Source organism: Streptopelia decaocto, assembly GCF_964273445.1.
Source record: "Streptopelia decaocto genome assembly, chromosome: 6".
Lineage (NCBI taxonomy): Eukaryota > Metazoa > Chordata > Aves > Columbiformes > Columbidae > Streptopelia > Streptopelia decaocto.
This window is the reverse complement of record NC_138660.1, coordinates 63,458,016-63,478,091: the sequence shown is the minus strand read 5'-3', so window position 1 is coordinate 63,478,091 and position 20,076 is coordinate 63,458,016. Positions and strand designations below refer to the sequence as shown.

The 20,076-nt window shown below is 38.1% G+C and overlaps 1 protein-coding gene across 1 annotated transcript in view; it reads left to right on the top strand.

The window, feature by feature from the left end:
* Nucleotides 1-20,076, top strand: part of LRP1B (LDL receptor related protein 1B) — a 683,918-nt gene that overhangs the window by 158,398 nt on the left and 505,444 nt on the right. Inside the window, exon 2 of the mRNA XM_082055474.1 lies at nucleotides 4,824-4,949. Within this exon, the coding sequence (XP_081911600.1) occupies nucleotides 4,824-4,949 (126 nt within the window). The remainder of the gene's footprint in view (nucleotides 1-4,823; nucleotides 4,950-20,076) is intronic.

The following is a 20,076-nucleotide window of genomic DNA, read 5'->3' as shown; positions in this document are numbered from 1 at the left end:
AAATTCCCCTCTTTCCTGGGAGTTTTGTCTGGGTATGTAGTTGGGGACAAACCAGTTGAACATTTGTGGGTGTTTATATTTTCATGGTTCTTTCCTTGATCTTGCTATTCCCAAATTGAAAAGGAGAGCATATTTACACACACACCCCACTGTTTTATTTATGCCTTTTCTTGCCCTTTTCCTTTCTTGAAAAGGAGAAGAAATTGAAAATTTCAATTTTTGTTTCACTTGAACCATGGTAGTAATATCTCTTATTTTTTGAGTGCAAAATTTAGTGAAATTGTATAATGAAACATGATTTCTTCAAGTTAATCTTAACCTACTTATAAGAGCTTTTAAAAATTGGTTGCAATGATCTTTTACCCCTAAACATTAATTCATATAGTGCTATATCACATTCAAAGCCTCTGTTTGAATGCGGTTTTTTGCTTAGTTTGCACATGTGGTTTCTATGAATTTTTAGCGAAAGCCTAATGAGCACACTCCCTGCTACAACAGATCAAGACTTTATTAGACCGAGTTTTCTTCACTTTGAAGAGCATTGCCATATGGGAGGTTCATGTTTTGGGGCTCTCAGGTGCTCTCAGCAGATGGAGATGGAAGCTCTCTGAAGGTGGCACATGGAGCAACTGCTGAGTGGGCCACTGGGTCACCCGGCAGATCCATTGAGAGCCCAAGCGATGGGCTTCTCAAAGTGAGGACAGTGCCGGTGTCTGCAGGTGAAAAACAAATCTAGAAGTACAACTGCTTCTCTGGGCACGTGGTTCCTTGATGAAGGCAGATATTAATTAGATTCACAGTGAATGATTTGCATTCTCATGATAGAACTGAAGAAGCACTCAACTATATAAATGGTATCTCCTGTATAGTTTTTTCAAGAACCCTGTTGACCTGCTTTTCATAATTGCCTTCGCTAAAAAGGAGAGAGGGCTGAGAAGGGATCTCATCAATGTTTATAAATATCTCAAGGGTGGGTGTCAAGAGGATGGACCAGACTCCTGTCAGTGGTGCCCATGACAGCATGAGGGGCAACGGGCACAGACTGAAGCACAGGAGGTTCCATCTGAATATGAGGAGAAACTTCTTTCCTGTGAGGTGCCAGAGCCTGGAACAGGCTGCCCAGAGAGGCTGTGGAGTCTCCTTCTCTGGAGACATTCAAACCCACCTGGACACCTTCCTGTGTGATCTGCTCTGGTGAACCTGCTTTGGCAGGTGGGTTGGACTGGATGATCTCCAGAGGTCCCTTCCAACCCCAACCAGTCTGTGATTCTGTAAAAATAAGAAAGTTCCAGATACCTTTAGCCTCTACCCATCAATGTGGTGACGGACGGTCGCCTTTATCCCTCATCATTCAGGAGCTCAATGCGTGTTTGCAGAGTCACCTGCCTGATTAAACCAGGAGTATTCCTGTTGTAGGCGGACACTGGCTGCTGCCTTGTATGCCCCTGTTCCTTTCTTTTTTTTCTTGTTAGTAGTTTGCCTTTTATTTCCACCTTGTCCTTTAACAGGAAAATGGAATTTGTTTCTCCAAGTTTAGCATAGTTGCATAAATTATAATTGCATTTAGTTTTTTTAATGGAGATCTTGAGCTTTCTCCTCTTAAAAATATGCATGTTTTTTGGAAAAAAATAAAAAAAAAAGAAAACTTGGCTCTGGAAATGTTGCCTTTAAAACAAAGGCACCAGCTATTTTCTGAAACTTTCCTTCTAAGAGGCATCGCCAGGTGCTTGCAACACAGGGTGGGTTTGCTGTCCTTAGGGAGGCGAAGCTTTCATTTACCCATAGAGAGATGATTTCTAACCATCTGCTCTGTATCTCAAAGAACTGGTATGTTAAAAATGTGAGTTTTGTTATCTGCTGGGAGCCTGTGCAGCGCACATAATACAGAAGGAAGCAGCGTGCGGAGAGGTGTCACTGGAATAAAAAAACCCCACACTAATTAGTGTATGTTTATGATTAACTGGTCCAGTTCATTTTGTGGAGATAACAGCTGAAAAAAAGAGATAATTCTATAGATACACAAAAGAAAACTGTTTGAAAAAGCAGTTTGAGGCAATAAAACCCTGAGCTAATATTAAGCTGCTTTATTCCGAACAAGATCTTTTTTCAAAGTGTTTTATAAGTAAGTGTTTTTTTCACTCTCTTAGGTTCTCCTTGAGAGAGAGGGGGTACAAAAAGCTTAGAGCTCCATAATTTCTGTATTGTTGCATAAAATAAAAACCAAGCTTTTAATTGCTTGGAAATAGGTATATTTTTTCATTAAAAAAAAAAATGAAGTAGAAAACACACCTGATATAGTGTGCTTGCTGCAGTACATCATTAGACTTGAAGCACTACAGTTTAGCATAAATGGCAACATTGATTTCTCCTTTTATCCAATTATTGACAAGACTTAGGAAAGAAACAAGATTTATTTTTCTGTGGGTATTTTGCATGTAGGTGATTGAGTAGGTTCATGTAGAGCCAGTCACTTGTCTAAACTTGCCTGTGTAAGTGTTTTCACAACTTTACATTTTTATATTCAATTTTTATTTGCTTGGTTGTCAGTTCAGAAATCTGTAAAAAATGACATTTAGAAAAAACCTAATTTGATAGAGTTTAATCTTATGAACCTTAATTCAGGACATTAGCCATTTCAACTGTTTTAATAATTCTTCAGTGTGATAAGTGGATGTGGTAGACAACTGGTTTTGTGGTCGTTTTAATATTCTCAAGTCTGTTACAAACATATGTCATACACAGAAAATCACAATTCACACTGTTGTACAAGTTTTCCATAAACAGCAATTTTTTTGTGGATTTCAAGAATGTTATAAAAACAAAGATTAAACAGTTCTTGATGCAGCCTTTGCTCATCCCATTGTAGATATTTGAGGTGCTGAAACTTGCCAAACTCCCTTGCTCTTTCTAACTTAAAGATGTTTTTGAGAAGCACTATCAAAGCAGGACCTTTAATCATCTCCATGAAAGATAAGAAAACCACTTGTGTGTGTGTCAACTTACACTTTTAGTTACACAGTCACTCGTTTTTTACGAAGACAAACAGCTGAAATAATTGAGCGCTCTTGGCTGTTGTGGTAAATGCAAGGAATTGGAATATAACCAGAAGTGCTTTGATTCCTGCAATTATAGAAGTTGTGTTGTAGCTGCGTTAAGCAATATGAAACGTATCTACATAATAGTTGTAACTTTGATTCATTTGGAACTTTAGTCATTAATAGTTTTAGCAGCTGATCCTGAGGATGAGGTGTAAACATACAAAATGGTAGGTTAAATCATTTTAACAATGAGTTCCCATTGTTGTATCCTAGACTAATAAATGTCACAAAAACTGTGCCGTGAGAGTTTTGCTTGGAAACTCAAGTCAGCTTTACAAGCATGTCCAGAAACACATCTTAAAGTCATTAAGCAATGCAATTTCTCTATAGTGTCTGTAAAACAGTTATTTTGTTCAGAAGGGCAGTTGAGTTGTTTCAAGGATCGGTGTGTTTTTGTTATAGTGCGAATTGCTTAAGGCTTATTTTTGACATATATGTTGCTCTTTTTCTCTGGTTCCAAGTACTTCCATTTTTAGATGTTTGTGCATTTGAATGATGAGTGACATTATTAGACCGAATTCAACCAACAAAAGCAGTTCTTTCTTAATTGTCTGAAACTGAGGCTGTTACCGCTGACGAGGTTTTTAGGGATGTGGGTTAATGCGCGTGTTAGGTTAGGGTTGGACTTGGTCTGGAGGGTCTCTTCCAACCAAAGTGATTCTATGATTCCTATGATCATATGACATAACAGACCAAGAAATTAATATTGTGCTTCTTGAAAAGCTCATGGTGATAAGAACAAAAATTACAGTATCTGTTGGCTTTTGGTATGAACTGAACTGATGTGCAGGTCTACAAGTGCAACTGGGCTTAATTCTCTCCTTATTTATACCTGGTTTAATATCTTTGTGACAGTGTTGGCACCACTTATTTCTCACTTGTATCAGTGTAAAAATATTCAAGAAACTCAGCAATCTGCAGTGCAGCTTTATGGAAGGCACTAGTGTAATTTATATATTTTTAAAATGAATCTGATATATTGCACAGAGGCTTTGTGAGCTTTAATTAATGCTAGAATAGTTTTACATTAATTAATGATGGAATAGTCTTGAGTTAATTAAGTCTGGATCTCAAGGACATCAGACTTTGGTAGTTGAATCCAGCAGATCGTTGGGTGTGCCAGGCTTCAAAAATTGCCATAGTTTTAAGGCTGTTGTTTTCAAGGCACCTCACATAACAAAATAGTTTGTTTGCAACTTTGTCTCATGAAATATAAAAATTCTTATATAAATCTGAGATAAGATTTGGTTATTAAAAATATGTGCCTAGAGAAAAGTATATATGTTTATTTAAAAAGACCTTTGACTGTTTATGAAAATACATTCTTAGAAAATCTAGTTACTTGAAACAACAATTTGAAAGTATTTGCTGGGGCAGAAGAGGAGAATGAGATATCTCCCTGCTGATAATACAAAATGAAAGCTTGTTCATTTCTATCTGGTAGATAACTAACTTCATGGTAAAATAGTTGGACAAAACCAGAATTTCTTAAAATTCTGTTTTGTAGAGATAGTTAATGCTAATGCTGTTCATGTCTAGTTGGAACTGTTATGGGATGCTCCTGCTGAAACACAGCAGCTGTTGGGGCTTTAGGTATCATTAACTTATCACTTCACATTGATTCCGGATTTCAAAATCCCTTTATTTCCCTGTTTCATTTTCATTTTGCTGCTTTATTTTCCTTCATTTTTTAATCACTTCATTCTAACCCATTCTCATTTTCAGAAGAACATCAGTTGTGTGATGTAGGAGAGTTTCTGTGCCGCGATGGCGTGAGTTGTGTCTCCCAGCGCTGGCTGTGCGATGGAGAGCCGGATTGTCCCGACGATTCAGATGAGTCCTTAGACACGTGTAAGTAAAGAAGGACACAATCTTATTTTATCTTCCTTTGAACTGTAACGTTTCTAGTTGTACTAACTATACAATCGAAAGGATGGAGTCTTGTCTTTTTTTATATATATAAATCCTGAGTGAAACTTCATATCAAGGGAGACAGGTTATATTCCCTGTGTAGGTGAGAGACAAAAGAAATGGAAGAGACGGAAGGTGTTTTGTTCATGTGCCACTTTGTAATGAACGCTGTCGCCAAAGCATCTGTTCCCTCTCTGGCGGAGCTGTCGATGAGCTGTGGAGGGCAGAGGCAAAGTCAGACGCAGGAAAAACTGTATTCCCCTGGAACAGGGGGAGGTGTGGTGGAAATGAATAGTGCAAAATGTGTTCAATGGAAGTATGAAAAGCACACAAACATCAAAGGGAGCAAAGAAAGATGTAAAAACTATGAGAGGGAAAGAAGCAAAGAAAGGAAAATGAGGGAAACCTTTAAAACATGTTCAAATATAATAAAAGACCTTGTTGGTGTGGGTTTTTTTTTGATGTGGCTAAGAGCTTCTGAAGGCCGGAGTAGCAACCTTACAGACTTTTTCTTATCAGCCTTGCAGACTACTGATGAGGTGATATTAAATCTTAATGTTCCCTTGTTTCCTCCTTTCTGAGAAAAATGAGGGAATTTCCTGGTTTTTATCCCTGGGATAATCAATGTAAGAGAAGCACCATGTATTTTATATCAAAGCAATTCTGTCAATCAGAAGGCTAGAAATGTGGTTTACTGCTAATAGGAAATAAAATACCGAACATCAGACAGTATTTGGGAGTCTGATATTTAAAATGAGGGACAGAAAGTCGAGATGTCTGGAAAGCATTTCTGCCTGGGCAAACATTGCACCGATGATTTCAGCCTTTCTGCTCCACCGTTTGTTCTTGGGAACAGACAGGAAAGTTGCCTCCGGGGCTGTGGTGAGGGTGCTCTGATTAACCACCTTTGAAACACTTCAGGGTTCTCAAAAACAAAATACCGTAGTTGGGAGGCATCAAATACAGTAAAGATTTTATTATGGCACTAATGATTGATCACTGTCTTCTCTAATGTAATATTTTCAAGCATATTGTTAGTATCTGCAGTTAAAAGTTTTTCGATTAACTGATGAATGTTGTGATAAGAGCACAAAAAATGGTGACACCCAGAGGCTTTAATTTGCCTCCTGATATTTAGCACAGCAGCTTGCTGGATGCCTAGATATTTTCCTCCCAAGAACTCTGCATGTTTATTGTTCTGGACCAGACAATCTGTGTTCAGTAATGTCATTCAAAGTCACAGCATATTAAAAACATAACCTTTGAAATTGATCAATGGCTTGAAGAAAGGGGAATGGGGTGGGGAAGGAAGCCCACACTTTTCTTGACATCAACCAGCCTGGTCCTCTTGGAAACATCTTGCTCTATGCAAACGCTAATGGTTTCTGCAAGATGCATTGCTTAGGCTTGTCCTAAGTCAAAGGTAGGGATTAGCATTTTGTTGGGACTGATGTTGGGTCTGGTGCCCCATCTCATTCTTTCAGCATGAAAACCAAGTGACAGCGCTGGGATGCCGCGTGCAACTTTCTTACGTGTTTGCTCACGATTATGTTTTGGTCTTGATGGTTCTGTGTGTACTCAACATAATGTGATGTCAAATATAGTATTTCTTGAAATATGTATAGGAACTCCAGCTTCATCAGGTTGTGTCTTATTAGAGATGAATATAATGTTCCTGAATTTTCTTGCTGATGCTTTGCGTCACAGTCTCTGTAAGGAATTGTATATTGCCTTAAAAATACTCTTATGAAATATTTGAGGAGTCTGTGGTTTTAATGTCAGGGATGCAGCACCTTCCGATTTTAGCGCACAGAATTGTCTGTTTGTAGATGAATGCAGCCTCTATTTGTGAGCTCTTTGCTGGACTTACGTAGGATTAATTATTTGGTGTAGCCTGACAGATATTGCCAGTTGTTCCTATAGCCATAAACAAATGAAGTTTGATTGATTTTTCTGTGGATTTGTGCCTAGTAATAGGGTTTTCTGGGCTCTAATAACATGCAAACATTGATCAAAACTTTTCCTGCAAGTAGAAGTTCTCTTCTGTGGGGATTTCAAGGTGTGTAAAAGGAGAGAAGCTCCCATTCTGCGGCTTTTCCCATGGTGAGAATATGGAAAGCGTTATTAGTCTCATCACTCAACTGTTTGCAGAAAACTTCTAGGAACTAAATATCTTTGTGGCCTCTCTCCTGGTGTCATTTTAACCAGGTTTTATGATAGAATTTGAAAGTTATTGACCTGTACAAACATGTATAATGTGGCTGTTATCAGCTAATTTCCTCAGGAATCCCCCTGAAACTGTACAGTCTAGTCCCTTTATTATGGAAGTGCCCTGTCACTGCCTGTTTTCTTCTGAGTGGACCAACAGCTTCCAGCACCAGCCTGTTCCCTTTTTACTTCCCGTCTTCCACTAAATGGTCTTACGAATCGCTTTGTCAAACCAGAAGTGAATTCCTGTGGCGCCCATACCTTTGTTGTCTTGTTTCTTAGCAGCTGTAATTCTTTCTGCTCTTAGTGGAGCTGCTGCTTTTTATAGCACCAAAGAACCTGGCTTGGTAATTTGTGATGAATAATTTAGTGAACAAATTTTGTTGCTTTTCTGTTAGTGAGTTGTTTGTGAGAAAATTGATTAAAAAAAAAAAATAAAATAATAAACCCCTTGACCAAGTAATTTCTGCCCTTTCTTGGATTGTAAGTCTCTAGGTTGTTCATAAGGATTTGCAAATAGTCAGGATTCAAAAATCAATTTACTTAACCTAATCGGATGATGGTTGGTTCTTCAGCAAGCTCACTTGGAATCAATAGAACTCTATTGGATGCCCCAGAATCTGGCCAGATGTGTGACTTGTACAGATAGCTGCTGGTCTGGAGGTTGATGCGAATATTTAGAGGACTTCCTTATGTAAAAAGAAAAAAACCCAACCAAACACAACTGTAGACTCATCTGCCAAACTGTTTTGATGGGATAATTACAAAAGTTTAAACGTACTGCTGAAAGGCATAGAGTTGCAAAAACAAAAATGGTGGTAACCTTGTCTAACAACTAGTGTCTGTTCACTGTTGTGTGATTTAGGGACTCAGTATTTGGAAGCATCTGATTAATACAGTTGTGTGTGTGGTGGATTTTTTTGTGTGTGTTTTGTTCTGGGTTTTTTGCTAATTTTGCCACTAGTATTGTTCTTGGGCTGTAAACATTTACCTATCTCAGCAACTTTTATAGGGGTTTAAGTAGGGAATGTCACTAATTGTATCTCAAAGTTCCAATTTAAAACACTGTCATTTTGACATACCAGTGTGTGTTGTGTTCCACGGTTCTACCTCTGAATAACATATTCATCTAAATAAACCATGTGTTTGCCTAAGGAATATCGATGGCTTCTAGAATGTAGACAGTTGATTTGATGTACTATTGTCTGGCTTCCTCTTCAACCTCCTCCTAACAGAGTTGAGATCTAAAAGTTATATTGGCAAATGACTCCATCCATTTAGTACTTAAAGACTTCTTTTTTTTCCATGTTTGCAGCCTTGGGATTTGTCTGGCTTGCATGTTGTTTTCTAATCTCAGTTGACAAACTCCTCTCTGTCAGAGAGGGTTGTGCTAAGGCAAGGTGAAACAGAGGAGGAGCAGGACAAGAAATGGCTTATTTTCTGTAGCTTCTTTCTGGACCTGCACACACTGATTCTGTTCGCTTTTTTGCAACGCTTGGTGCAGCAGCAGTTCCAGCAAGGGCTGGTTTATTGTCTCTTTGCCACAAAGTAGAGAAAGATGTGGTAACACTCCCTGATATTTCCCCTATGAAGAGAGGCTTGAGGTCTGGCACAAGTAGACCCCGAGCTCTTTTTGTGCCATTCTGTGGGACATTGCAGGCAGCACAGCTTTGTCACAGCACGCAGAACCATCCGTGACCGTGAGTATTACTTGAATATCACAAATATCTTATGAGGGGAAAAAAAAACCAAACCACAGTACAATTTGAGATCTCCTACAACCAAGATGTAAAAGCACTTGACATTTGGTCGTTTTAGCAGCATAAAGTTCTGAGAAGAAGTTACTTGACACTGCCAGGCTGCAGTTCTGTCTCATTGTCCACAACTGCACTTTTTGTGTTATCTTGGCACTGTTTTTCTTGTATTTGAACTTTCTTAAATGGCATCCAAACGACTGTTTGCTTACATGCCACACCACAATGTATTTGTATCTGACTGGTCCTGAATGGAAAGAACTCCAGTTTCCCTTAGCAAATCATCAAATTTGCATGGTCCCTATCTCTGAGTTTTAGTAGATGTCAGCTTATCATAACGTGCTGAAATTATCTCTGATGATAATATTTCTCTGGGATTTTGAGAGAATATTGTCTTCTAGAATCGTGATTAAACTCAAGTTGGGGCAGCAAAAGAAAGGCAGCAACCAGAAATAACTTGTTTAAAAGCTTGAGTCTCACTTTGTTTGCTAAAATAGCTTGTTTCATTCTGTGTGCTAATTATGTGAGACTAATTTCACAAGCTTAAAAATTGTTAATTGAGTACCTCAATTGTAGTTCTTTTACCAGCAAAGGATAAGATAATTGGATGCCATCTCGCTCCTGTGTTATGAAACAATAAAGATAAAATTTTCTAAAGCTTCTAATTCTTTTAGGAGTAGATCCATTGAAATTCAGTAGAAGCTGGGTTTCCAAACACCTCCTAAGTATATTTGGAAAATCCCAGATCAATAAATAACTTAGATACATCGAAGATGAGCTGCCATGAGGCTGTTGAAGGTGAATAATGAAAACTCTGGACATGAGGGAAAAATGTGGTCTTGTGTTTTGACTTGTTTATAATTTTGCTGTATGCAGTTACTAATGAACAAGGAATCTGCTAAAACAAAATAGCTGCTCACACCTATTCTTCAGCAAGACCTTGTTGGTGGTCATATTAATTTAAACTGATTTGAGGTGATGAATGTGTGCTCACTTTTTCTCTCTGAATCGGGATCTTTCACACCAGTGATGTAAAACTTAACTTCTAAAGATCTAGTAGAAAATGAACCACAACAAAATGATGAATGTCAAGAAATCTTATGAAACTGCTGCTGGTTTACATAATATTAAGTTAAATGCTTAATGCAGCAAAACAATATTGCCACACTTTTATGTTAGCTGGTGAAAAGAAGTGACTTTGACAGAGCAAGATGTATATTTTGAAGTAGGGTTAATTTGCATGATATTGTTTTTTGCAGTTGTGAAAGAAAACATGCTTCCCATTGAAGGATCTACTTGTGGTTTACTCTGGCTAAGATACTGGGTTGGTAACCGCTGGTAAAGAAAAGATCTACAAAGATGTGTTTATTATAGCTAGTGTTTTTGTTTTCTGGCTTATAGCCAGTCAGGTCTGCTGTGCTTGATCCCGTTTTCTGTTCTCTGCCCTCTTTCCCCATGGAACATCTGCATGACTGCTCCCTGGGCTTCAGCTTTTCACCTCTGCTTTCTCCTTATGTCGTTTGGGAAAACTACAATGGAAAGGTTGTTTTGCTGGGCTGGTGGGCTTGCTGATGTTCTGGTAGTTAGCGGAATATTAGAGCAAACAGTCTGGAAAGGATGGATGTTGGTGGTGCACATGCCCTCCAAGCCGTTTGGAAAGGTTATGGAGTAGCACCCCATGGAGACTAACCCTGCCTTGAGGTTGATCTGGAGGAGTTCAGGTTGTTCCACTGTGGTGTCTGGAATGGGTATTGATGGGGCCCAGTTGTCTTCCTGAGCAGGTTTGTACTTTGGGGATGTTCCTGTGTTTCTCACCATTAATTCTGCTCTTTTCCCTCTGGGCTGCCCCATCCTTGGGTGCAGGGGAGCATTTGTCTTGGAGCAGGGAATAACCTTTATGTTTTTGCACAGCCAGTGAATAAGCAATGTTACTGAGGCCCTAGAGAACATTTAGAGGCAATTCCTTTTTGTAATTTCCCAACAGACAGTAATACTACTTCTGAGACATAAGCACATTGTCACGTTACTGTAATACGTGCCTTATCCTTCTTTGAATAAAACTAGTAGGTTCATTTTGTGTGAGTGTGACTTTGAATACGTGGTGTGATTAAACATCTGGCTGTGGCCCTGCCATGAAACTTCTTCCTAATGTTATTTGGACTTGTATGGGCTGGTGGTGATGCTGGTGGCACCTCTGGGAAAAGCATATTTAAGGAAGGGTAAAACACTGCTGGGCACTGAGGAGTGAGGGAAGAACCAGCCCTCTGAACACCCAGGATGGAGGAGGAGGAGAAGCAGGTGGACATTTCCTGAGGGAACTGTGGCCCAAGCTGGAGCAGGTTCTTCTGACAGGTCCTGCAATCTGGCTCTGAATTAGTCTGCCCAAATTGGAGTGTGTTTTGCCTGTAACTGGTGAGTCATCTTCTTGTGTTAATCTCAAGCAATGGGCTTTGCCATCTTATTTTGTCCCATGTGCTGTTGAGGAGGGCGAGCGGCTGGGTGGGCATCTGGCAACAGCCAACCCACCAAAGGACTGTATCTGACCCCAGTATTGTATGGGCTGTGTCTGTACAGCCCATATACAGCTCTAAGCTTGCAGGGGATGAAAACCAAGTAAAGTGCTGGTGTAACACTGAGTGCCGGTATAGTGCTGAACACACGTCCCACCAGAAGGAGGTTCTAAGTCTCTTGCTTAGAGCTGCATTGCATTCTGTCATCTGAAATATGGAATGACTAAGCTTGGCCCACTTTTTTTTAAATTCTTTTATATTTTTTTAGTAATAAAAGCTGACTGTGTCCATGATAACTGTGGGAACTGGAGTAGGACAGGAAGATCAGATCTACAAGAAGGAATAGAAAGGATAGATAACAAAGTGCTTGAGCAATGCCATGGTACACAGAACACTTATTGTATGTATTGTATACCCTGTCAGCCGGGTAACACTGCAGGAATTTAAAATCTGCACTGTACTGAACATAAGGATCTTGCAAGAGCAAGGTGTGAGTCTGTCCAGCTGTATCAGCGTTATAGTGAGTCTCATTCCTGGTGACTTTATCGGTGGTGCTGCTGGTCTGTAAGGGGTTGGCAACAGGGGCCTGGCTTCCAGCACTGTTTGTTTTGTAGGGGGCTGCAATTTCAATTTTGTGAATAAAAAAATGTTTTCATAACTGATCAGTTATGCTACATGACGTGCTACAGTCAGGTAAACATCAGAATTTTCTGGGGAATAGAATTATTTCTGCTATTTTTTAAAAATTTATCTAAATCATTTTAAAGACTTAAAAGCATTCAATAACTTGTGTTTGTTTTTAACAGTTTATTTTCTATTCTGTGTATTCATTTCTCCTCTGGTTTCTAGTGTGAATATTCTTTAACATTGTCCTTTAGATAGTCCATACACCCAATCCTGTTTGAGCCCAACATAATTGCCTTAAAAGGAACTTGAAGACTTTGTGATAGATTTTGATTATCATAATGAAGTTAGTGTAAGTATTATATATGCAGATATTTAAACAAGTATTTAGAAGCTACCAATATAAATAGTTACATTAACTTTTATTATAGATCAATAGGTTTTTGTAAGGCTCGCTCATTTCTGGTTTACTAGTAAAGATTCATTCCTTGTGCACGGAAAGTTTAAGAAAGTAGAATTATTTTGTTTTTTTAAAGTTGTAGAGCTCATAATATGAAAAGATATTTAGACAAGATTTTCCCTTTGCTCAGGAAAGCGCTACAGTGCATGTGACCATCTGAGTACATAAAAGGCAGCATTAAATTTATTTTGCCTTTCCACGTGGGGCAAAGTTTTCAAAATGTTTATTTATGAATTTGAAGTTGGGGAGGGTGGTGTCAAAATTGCAGAGTTTCTGGTCTGTGTTGTTATTGGACAAACTCAGCATCCCTGGCAAGAGGTCCAGGTTCAAATTGGTGAAATATCTGTAGGTCTCTGGCTGTGTATTTTCTTTTGGAATAAAGTATGCAACAAGACATTCAGTATGAAAGGACTTAAAGGTCACTGTGTCTCTCAGTGACACGGTCATTAGAAATACTACCTTTTTTTTTGGTCTATGACTGATCATCTTGTGCAGGATTTTCCAAAAGTGGTTCATGGGGAATTCAATTAAGTGATTGCTGACAAAATGAGACTCTTTTAAGGTCCGTGGAAACATGTAGGTATAATACAGGGCCAGGACAGAGCTTTTGAAGGATGATGCCCAATACCTAAAACTCTGAAACAGCTCATTTATGGATTAATTGCTTGCTAAAATTGCATTTCCTACACAGAAGCAGATCTAATGGGATATATACTCATAAGACAAGAAAATGAAAAGATCAATCTTTTGAAAAACCTATAAAAGTAATTCATACTTTGACCAAGACTTTGTTTTCAAGTTTTTAACCCAAAGCAATTTTATTTTCATAGCTAAGCTATAAATTACTCTCAAAAAAAAAAAAATGCACACGTGGCAAGAAGAGATGGAAAGACTTGGCACAGTTTCTCTTTCATGAGGTTTTGCTGCCTATTAAGCCTAACCTAATGACTTATTTTTTTTCTAGCATTGACTTTCTTGATAGTATTTGACCACAAATAAGACACAGGTGTGTTTTTTTGTTTGTTTTAGAAGCTCTTTATTTGGCTTGAGATGTACTTTATTTAGTTTGATGTATACTGAATTGAACTTTTTTCCATGATGTTTTTTGTTCTTATTTCCATGTGCATTTATTTGTAATCCATTTAATTTGCATTCTCTCTTACAACTTAGCAATTTTATTACTTATTTTATTTTCTTTCAAAGTCCTTGAAACTCTTTCAGGGCTTTCTGTACTTGAGTTGTCTCTTTCACTCCAGCTCTGCACTGTCACACAGTTTGTTTGTTTAGCCCTAATCCTCACTGTTGCTTTATTCATTATTTTCTCACTTTTTTTCTCACCTTTTTCTTCTGCTGACAAAACTAAAATTACTATGAAAAGTATTTTTCATCCCCTGTGTTCCTTTATTTTTCCTCAGTCATCATCCTAAACAGATTCCCTTTGCCTTCTCATAGGTTTCATCCTTATCACTGATATCCTAATTCTTATTCCTTCCTTTTCTCTCTTCTATTAATAGTCCTTGGTCTCTTGCTGTCTTGTCATGCTACTGCTTTTCCATAGTCAACATCAGGGAAAGAGTATTTTGGGGAATGCACCTTAAGCAGGGTAATTCAGCTGAATATTAAGATGATTGTGAGAACGATTGTTAGGCTGTTGTTGCACTTTCTACCAGGACTAGCTTTGCTAAAAGTGAGGAAATCACTGTATCTCAGCATTGTGTATTGATTAGGCATTGATAAAAATTAAAAACATATTCAGAAACAAGATGTGAGTACATAAAAGCATCAAAAGCCTCTTTGGCTTTGCTGGTATAAAAAGGTAAATTTTGATAATGCAGGGGTTTATAAATTACAGTGTTCTTATGTATGAAATTTCTTGTTAAAATATTTTTATCTGAGGTGATGCTACTTCACTGTCGGCCCAATTTCATGGAGACTCATTACGAATGTTTATAATTACATTGTTACATCTGGCCTGTGGATCCTGTACGGTGAGAAATGCAGTGTATTTCAATAGTGGGCTGGATGGTATTCTTTATTTGTCACTTAAAAAGTGCTAAAATGTAATAACCATTTTTCTTCTCAAAATTACTGATGAAAACAACTCTCATTAGCAAGCAGATGGCTTTCTGGAGGAAAAGTAGAATTGCTCTTTTTGAAAATAGGGCTGTGATTTAAAATAAGAATGTAGATGTGTTATTAGCGATAAAATGCACGGTAGTTTTAGTCAGCAAAGAAGCCGCTTTGCTATGGATGGAGAAATAACACAAGACAAAAACCGCTGCTCACAAAGAATAATGTGTAACTATGACGAAGGAGCGTAACTTGCCGGAGCCAGCAGTCTGGGTTCAGCTCTGCTACATTTGAGCCTTTTAATAAAGTAGAAAAGGAAATGATGGGAAAGATTTCATTTCCAAAAGTATCCTTCAGGATTTAGTTTAACTTATGGCTGTACAGATCTAATCTAGAAAGTCCATGTTTTGGCAGCTGTAACTCATGCCCGGTACTTCTGGGTGAACCTTCACTGTGCCCAATGAGACATTTTAAAGTCCGTGTTGCTCAACGCCTTCATCTCGCATTACTCAAAGGTGGATCAGCATCCATGTGAGCTTTGTCCTCAAGAAGTAGGTCTTAAATTGTATGTAAAACTTGGATGTGCCCAGGATGAAATAATTCTGAGTTAGTTCTACTCATGAGAGCAGGCGTTTATAGGTTAGGACCCAAGTTTGTGTATATATTTCCTCACGGAGAATGCTAAATGAATTTTTACCATCTGACATTTATAATCTCATTAAAGGCACAGCATCTTGGAAGATACTGCTGTGAATGGTGTATTTGCAATAACATGAGTTACTTCAAAGTAAAGATGTGGTAAGCTTGTTTTTCATTATGTAGGTGTTGAAACAAGATCTAGGTGGATTTTTTTTTGTCATAATAAAATTACGCCTTCAATGTTTCTTCTTTAGCGTTCATAAGTATGTCAAGGCTACTAAGAGTGTCTCTTGCTGCCTTTACATTCAAGTTATAGAGAATATTGAGATGGCATTTTCTAACTCATTCGGACTTTTTCTGCTCTACTTCTATACTGGCTTATCTGATATTTGAGGGAATTTTTTAAACTATTGCATATAAAGTTGTCTGAGGTAGATCTCTGTGCTGCCATCTTTGGTTTTCTAGCTTTTTGTTGTAAGAGGTAATTTAGTTTACAATTGTGCTTCATAACCTAAAGCCAACAGTAGATTCAAGTACAAAAACCGGGTACAAATAATGGATAGTATAAATAGATATGTGCTCGACTATGAAGAGAGAAGGATATGGTATACTACCTGTTCAGTACAATAACAAAGATACATTATTCTTACTGAACTCTATCTTCTCGGACTATATTTTCAGTAAAATAAATAGCATCTGTCTTGTCTTTAGTCTAAGTTGTCTCCACGTTCCAGCAGCACACACGGTGAGCTGGGACCGCAGGGACAGCCTAAAAAATTAATAAAGGAACCTCCACAGCCGCTGCTTTTTCCATAATAACAAAGACTTTGTTTCATTGCTTTGCAATTCCCCGTTCAAAATAAAACACTTCAGGTTAATAACAGACTTACTTTCGCAGTTGGGTTTTTCTTCAGTAACGCAGTACTAAAATTCTCTATACAAGATAGTGAACTGTCTTCTCTCTTTCCACCTTACCTGAAGCTGGGTTTTTAGTTTTTTTTTTTATTTATTTCCATGACCCACATGCAGATGTAAGTGTACTGAAGGCTGACAGTTTTACTCATTAGGCTCCTATAACATGAAATCTCATTTCACTTTAGCCACACCAGAGATGTCTCTGAGGTCAGCCAGGTCAAAGCCGCTGTTGCTGCAAGTAGCAATGTAATTTCTTCCCTGCTAACAATCCTGGGGATTTGAGTGCATCTGAATAAGGTCAGTTGAACTGAACTGGTTTTGTATTTATGAAATTATTTAATTTGCCTTGTTCTTACCTTCCTTTGCAGTGACTTTGGCCTGGCCTTCCGCCCCAGTCACTTACTGGTGTGTAGTGGATTTCATGCATATCCTGACTATGGGACTTCATAGCAGGAGGAGGAAGTTACAAGATCATCATTACAGTGTGAAATTAAATTCTTAAAGATGAAACAACTAAAATAGCTAAAACATTACCCCCAAAACAAACAGTGCAATTGATCCTCCTTAATTACATGCCTAATAATTTTATACCAATGTAAAGCACATTGGCGATGTACTAATCCATTTCATATTCACTGCCACCACAGATTTCTTCCTTCTTATTTGCTTTGGCTCTCATCATTATCATGCACATAAAACTAGTATTCTTAGAATTTTTATAGTATTATTTCCATATAAAATGAGGAAAAGTCTAATATGAGAATACTAAACAGCTCATTAACATGGTTTGTAATATATCTACTCATTATAAAAGCAGCTGAGAAACGCTGATATAAAATAGTACTTCAGTCCCTGAGTATATCTAAGATTAGAAGAATCATGCCTTGGATAATAAATACTTTGGGGAAAACAGGAAATCTTAAATACAAATAACATCAAAAAAAGAGCTTTGTATGCTTAATTAAACACATTAACAGATGCACTTATTTCATTTAAATAATTAATATATTACTAGTACTGTCAGCAAGGAATTTTTTGTGATTTAAAAAATAACCTGAAAAGGTTTTAATTTTGATAGAAAAAAATGCCGCCTTTAAAAGACATTAAGAACATTTTATCTGGGACTGCATGAAGGTTTGGTCCTTGAAGTTATTGTCTGCGGCACTTGAGCTGTGTCGGGGCCACAGGAACAGGCTGTTGTGAATTACCCATCCAAAACTGCCCCAAGGTTGTGTGAGACAGAAAAATTCTACAACCATGCTGAGTGTTTGTTAGAGGTTGGAACTGAAATTTTGGAGTATATATTGCAGGATTAAATTATGTGTTTGGGGGTTAAGTTATCATTAATTTATACTTTGATATAGATTTAGCTATGTGCTTTGTCCCTTTCTGCAAGCTTTGTGTACTGACCAAAACCAGAGTTTTTTGCTACTGTTCTGTTGCATTTGTGCTGTAACAATTCAGCTTAAGTTTCATATTCAACCCCAGGATTCGAACTTATGAAGAAAAGTTGCTGACAGCTTAAAAATGGGCCAGGCATGGTCTTTAACCTTTGCTCACATACCAAATCATACAGAATATAATAAAGATCAAGTAATAGCAATGTTTGGTCATCTGAATTGTCAATAAATAAATATACTACAAATTGTTTCTATTAGAAATGCTTCTACTATTGTTGGCAGAAAATATTATGCAGTGCATTTTCTACACTTTTAGAATTTGGGGGTCAATATTTAAAAGTCCCACTGATTTTTTTTTTTTTTATTTTTTTATTTTTTTTTTTTTTTAAGATGAGAATTTCCCTTGCAGTTTCCAGCTTGGTTTATCGGGGACAAGTCACCAAAGCAGGAAAAATGGGAGATCGCTGCAAGGGAGAATGAATTCATATATAAGCAAGGCAGAATGCATACTAGTGCAGAAGATGAGTACAAAGACCATTCATAATGACTTTTTTGCTTGCGAAAGAACGAGCACAGTCCTGGTGCTGGGTTTGGGTACAGGGCTGCCTTCCAAGCATCACTTTCATTGTTCATGAGCATTGTTCACAATAGTCGTACAGATAAGCAAGAATATTAAAAGAAGCGGTTTCATAGCACTGTTATTTTCTGTCAGAAAAGGAGCTGAAAAGCGCTTAACAATACTCAGTGACTAAGCGTCTGGAAGAAGTGACTTGGCTATTTCACTGTTTCTAAAAAGTATGGTGGTATTTGGTTCAAGTATGTATATGGATTTAAACATTTTATTGAACATTTCCCTAGAAGTACTGGAAAGATGTGAAAGAGATAAATGTTTCTCAATAAGTTAGAACAAGGTTAACTTCAACTAAGCTAAGCTTAAAGAAAAAAGGATTTGGTGCTTGGCTTTTTTTTTTTTTGTTGAGCTGGTGATAGGTTGAAATGATTCATATAATATTCCTTGACCTTTAAGACCTGGTCTCTTTGTTTTTTGGCTTGTTGCTGTCAGAAATGGTTCCCAGAAAGATGAGATCACACAGTAGCTGCACAGGCAGCATCTGTAACGCTCGGTACCATCGGCAGCACCGCTGATGCTGGTGCGAGGATCTGCTGCTGGTGTGGAAAATGGGACAAACGGCTGAGGAAAAGCCCTTGGCCTCGCGTGGGGAAGCTGTAGCTGGAGGAGCAACAGGATCTAATCAGTTCCTGAGTCTTCCAGCAGCCTCCGCAGGTCAGGGCGAAGCGCCCGACCTTGACAGCTCAGCCCAGATTTCCAAACAGTGACACACACGCTTGTGATTCACCTGCCCTTACCCGATCTGCCAGACGCTTAGTCACTGAGTGTTAAGCGCTTTTCAGCTCCTTTTCTTACAAACAGCTTTATCTTGTGGTCCTGTTTGCATTGTACACTTTTTTTTTAAGATTACTTTGTTTTTAAAGAAATAGCAATACTTTGTTCTAATTGGGAGCGATCCAAGCCTCGGAAAGAAGATAAAATTGCAGTGATCCAGGCAGCTCAGTTGCTTTTCTGTGGCAAATCATAAAACCATAAATCACGGCATGTTTATTCTGCTTTTCCATGACTCAGCTGTATGTGTGGCCGCATTTTAGTTGCCAGCAGGCTTAAAATTTTGAATGCATAAAAAGTACTCTGAGATTCTCTAAGAGAATTTGACTTTTTTTTTTTTTTAAATCTGATTTGTGTATGACAACAAATAGCTGAAGAACTTCATGCACAGTCAAGGGGAATATTCCTTTTCCATTGTGCAGAAGAATGCTGAGAGATGTATAAAACTGCGGCTGAAGAGTCAATTGTGTAGAAAAAGCAGTGAGGCAGCTCCCATAATTACTTCAAACTTATTTTTTTTAATCCAAATTTGGATGACTTGTGTGTGTGACTCTCACTGGAAGGGCTTGGTAACTTACTAATAAAACTCCTAGTGCTTGAAAAAAAATCAATGTAAAAGTTACTCAAAGCAGGAGGTGGTGTTGAATTTAAGGTGCTTCTCAATGGCTGTTTCTGCTGGGGACTGTTCTGTGATTGAACTCTTGTGTATTTCTGGCTGCGTGGGGGAGCACTACATCAGACATACTTTTATTTATGTTTGAGTTTGAAGTTTGCTTTCTGTTGGCAGAGCAGTGGGAAAGAACCTTCTCATAAATGTGTGTGTGTGTGGGTTTCGTGTTTATATAACATTCCTACTTTGTATATAGCACGTAAGCAGCTCTTTACTTGTAAATGCACAATAAGCGCCTGGGTTCAGTCTAAGCCTGAAGAGCTGGACCAAAACTGAATCCCGTCTCTCGGGAAGCACATCTTGGTTAAAGCTATATATGTACATGAACCATCTATAGCACTGCAGGTCAGTTGAGTACTGACCTGGTACCACTCTGATGTGGTGCTGTATGTACTTTTAAAGGCTTAGATCAGAG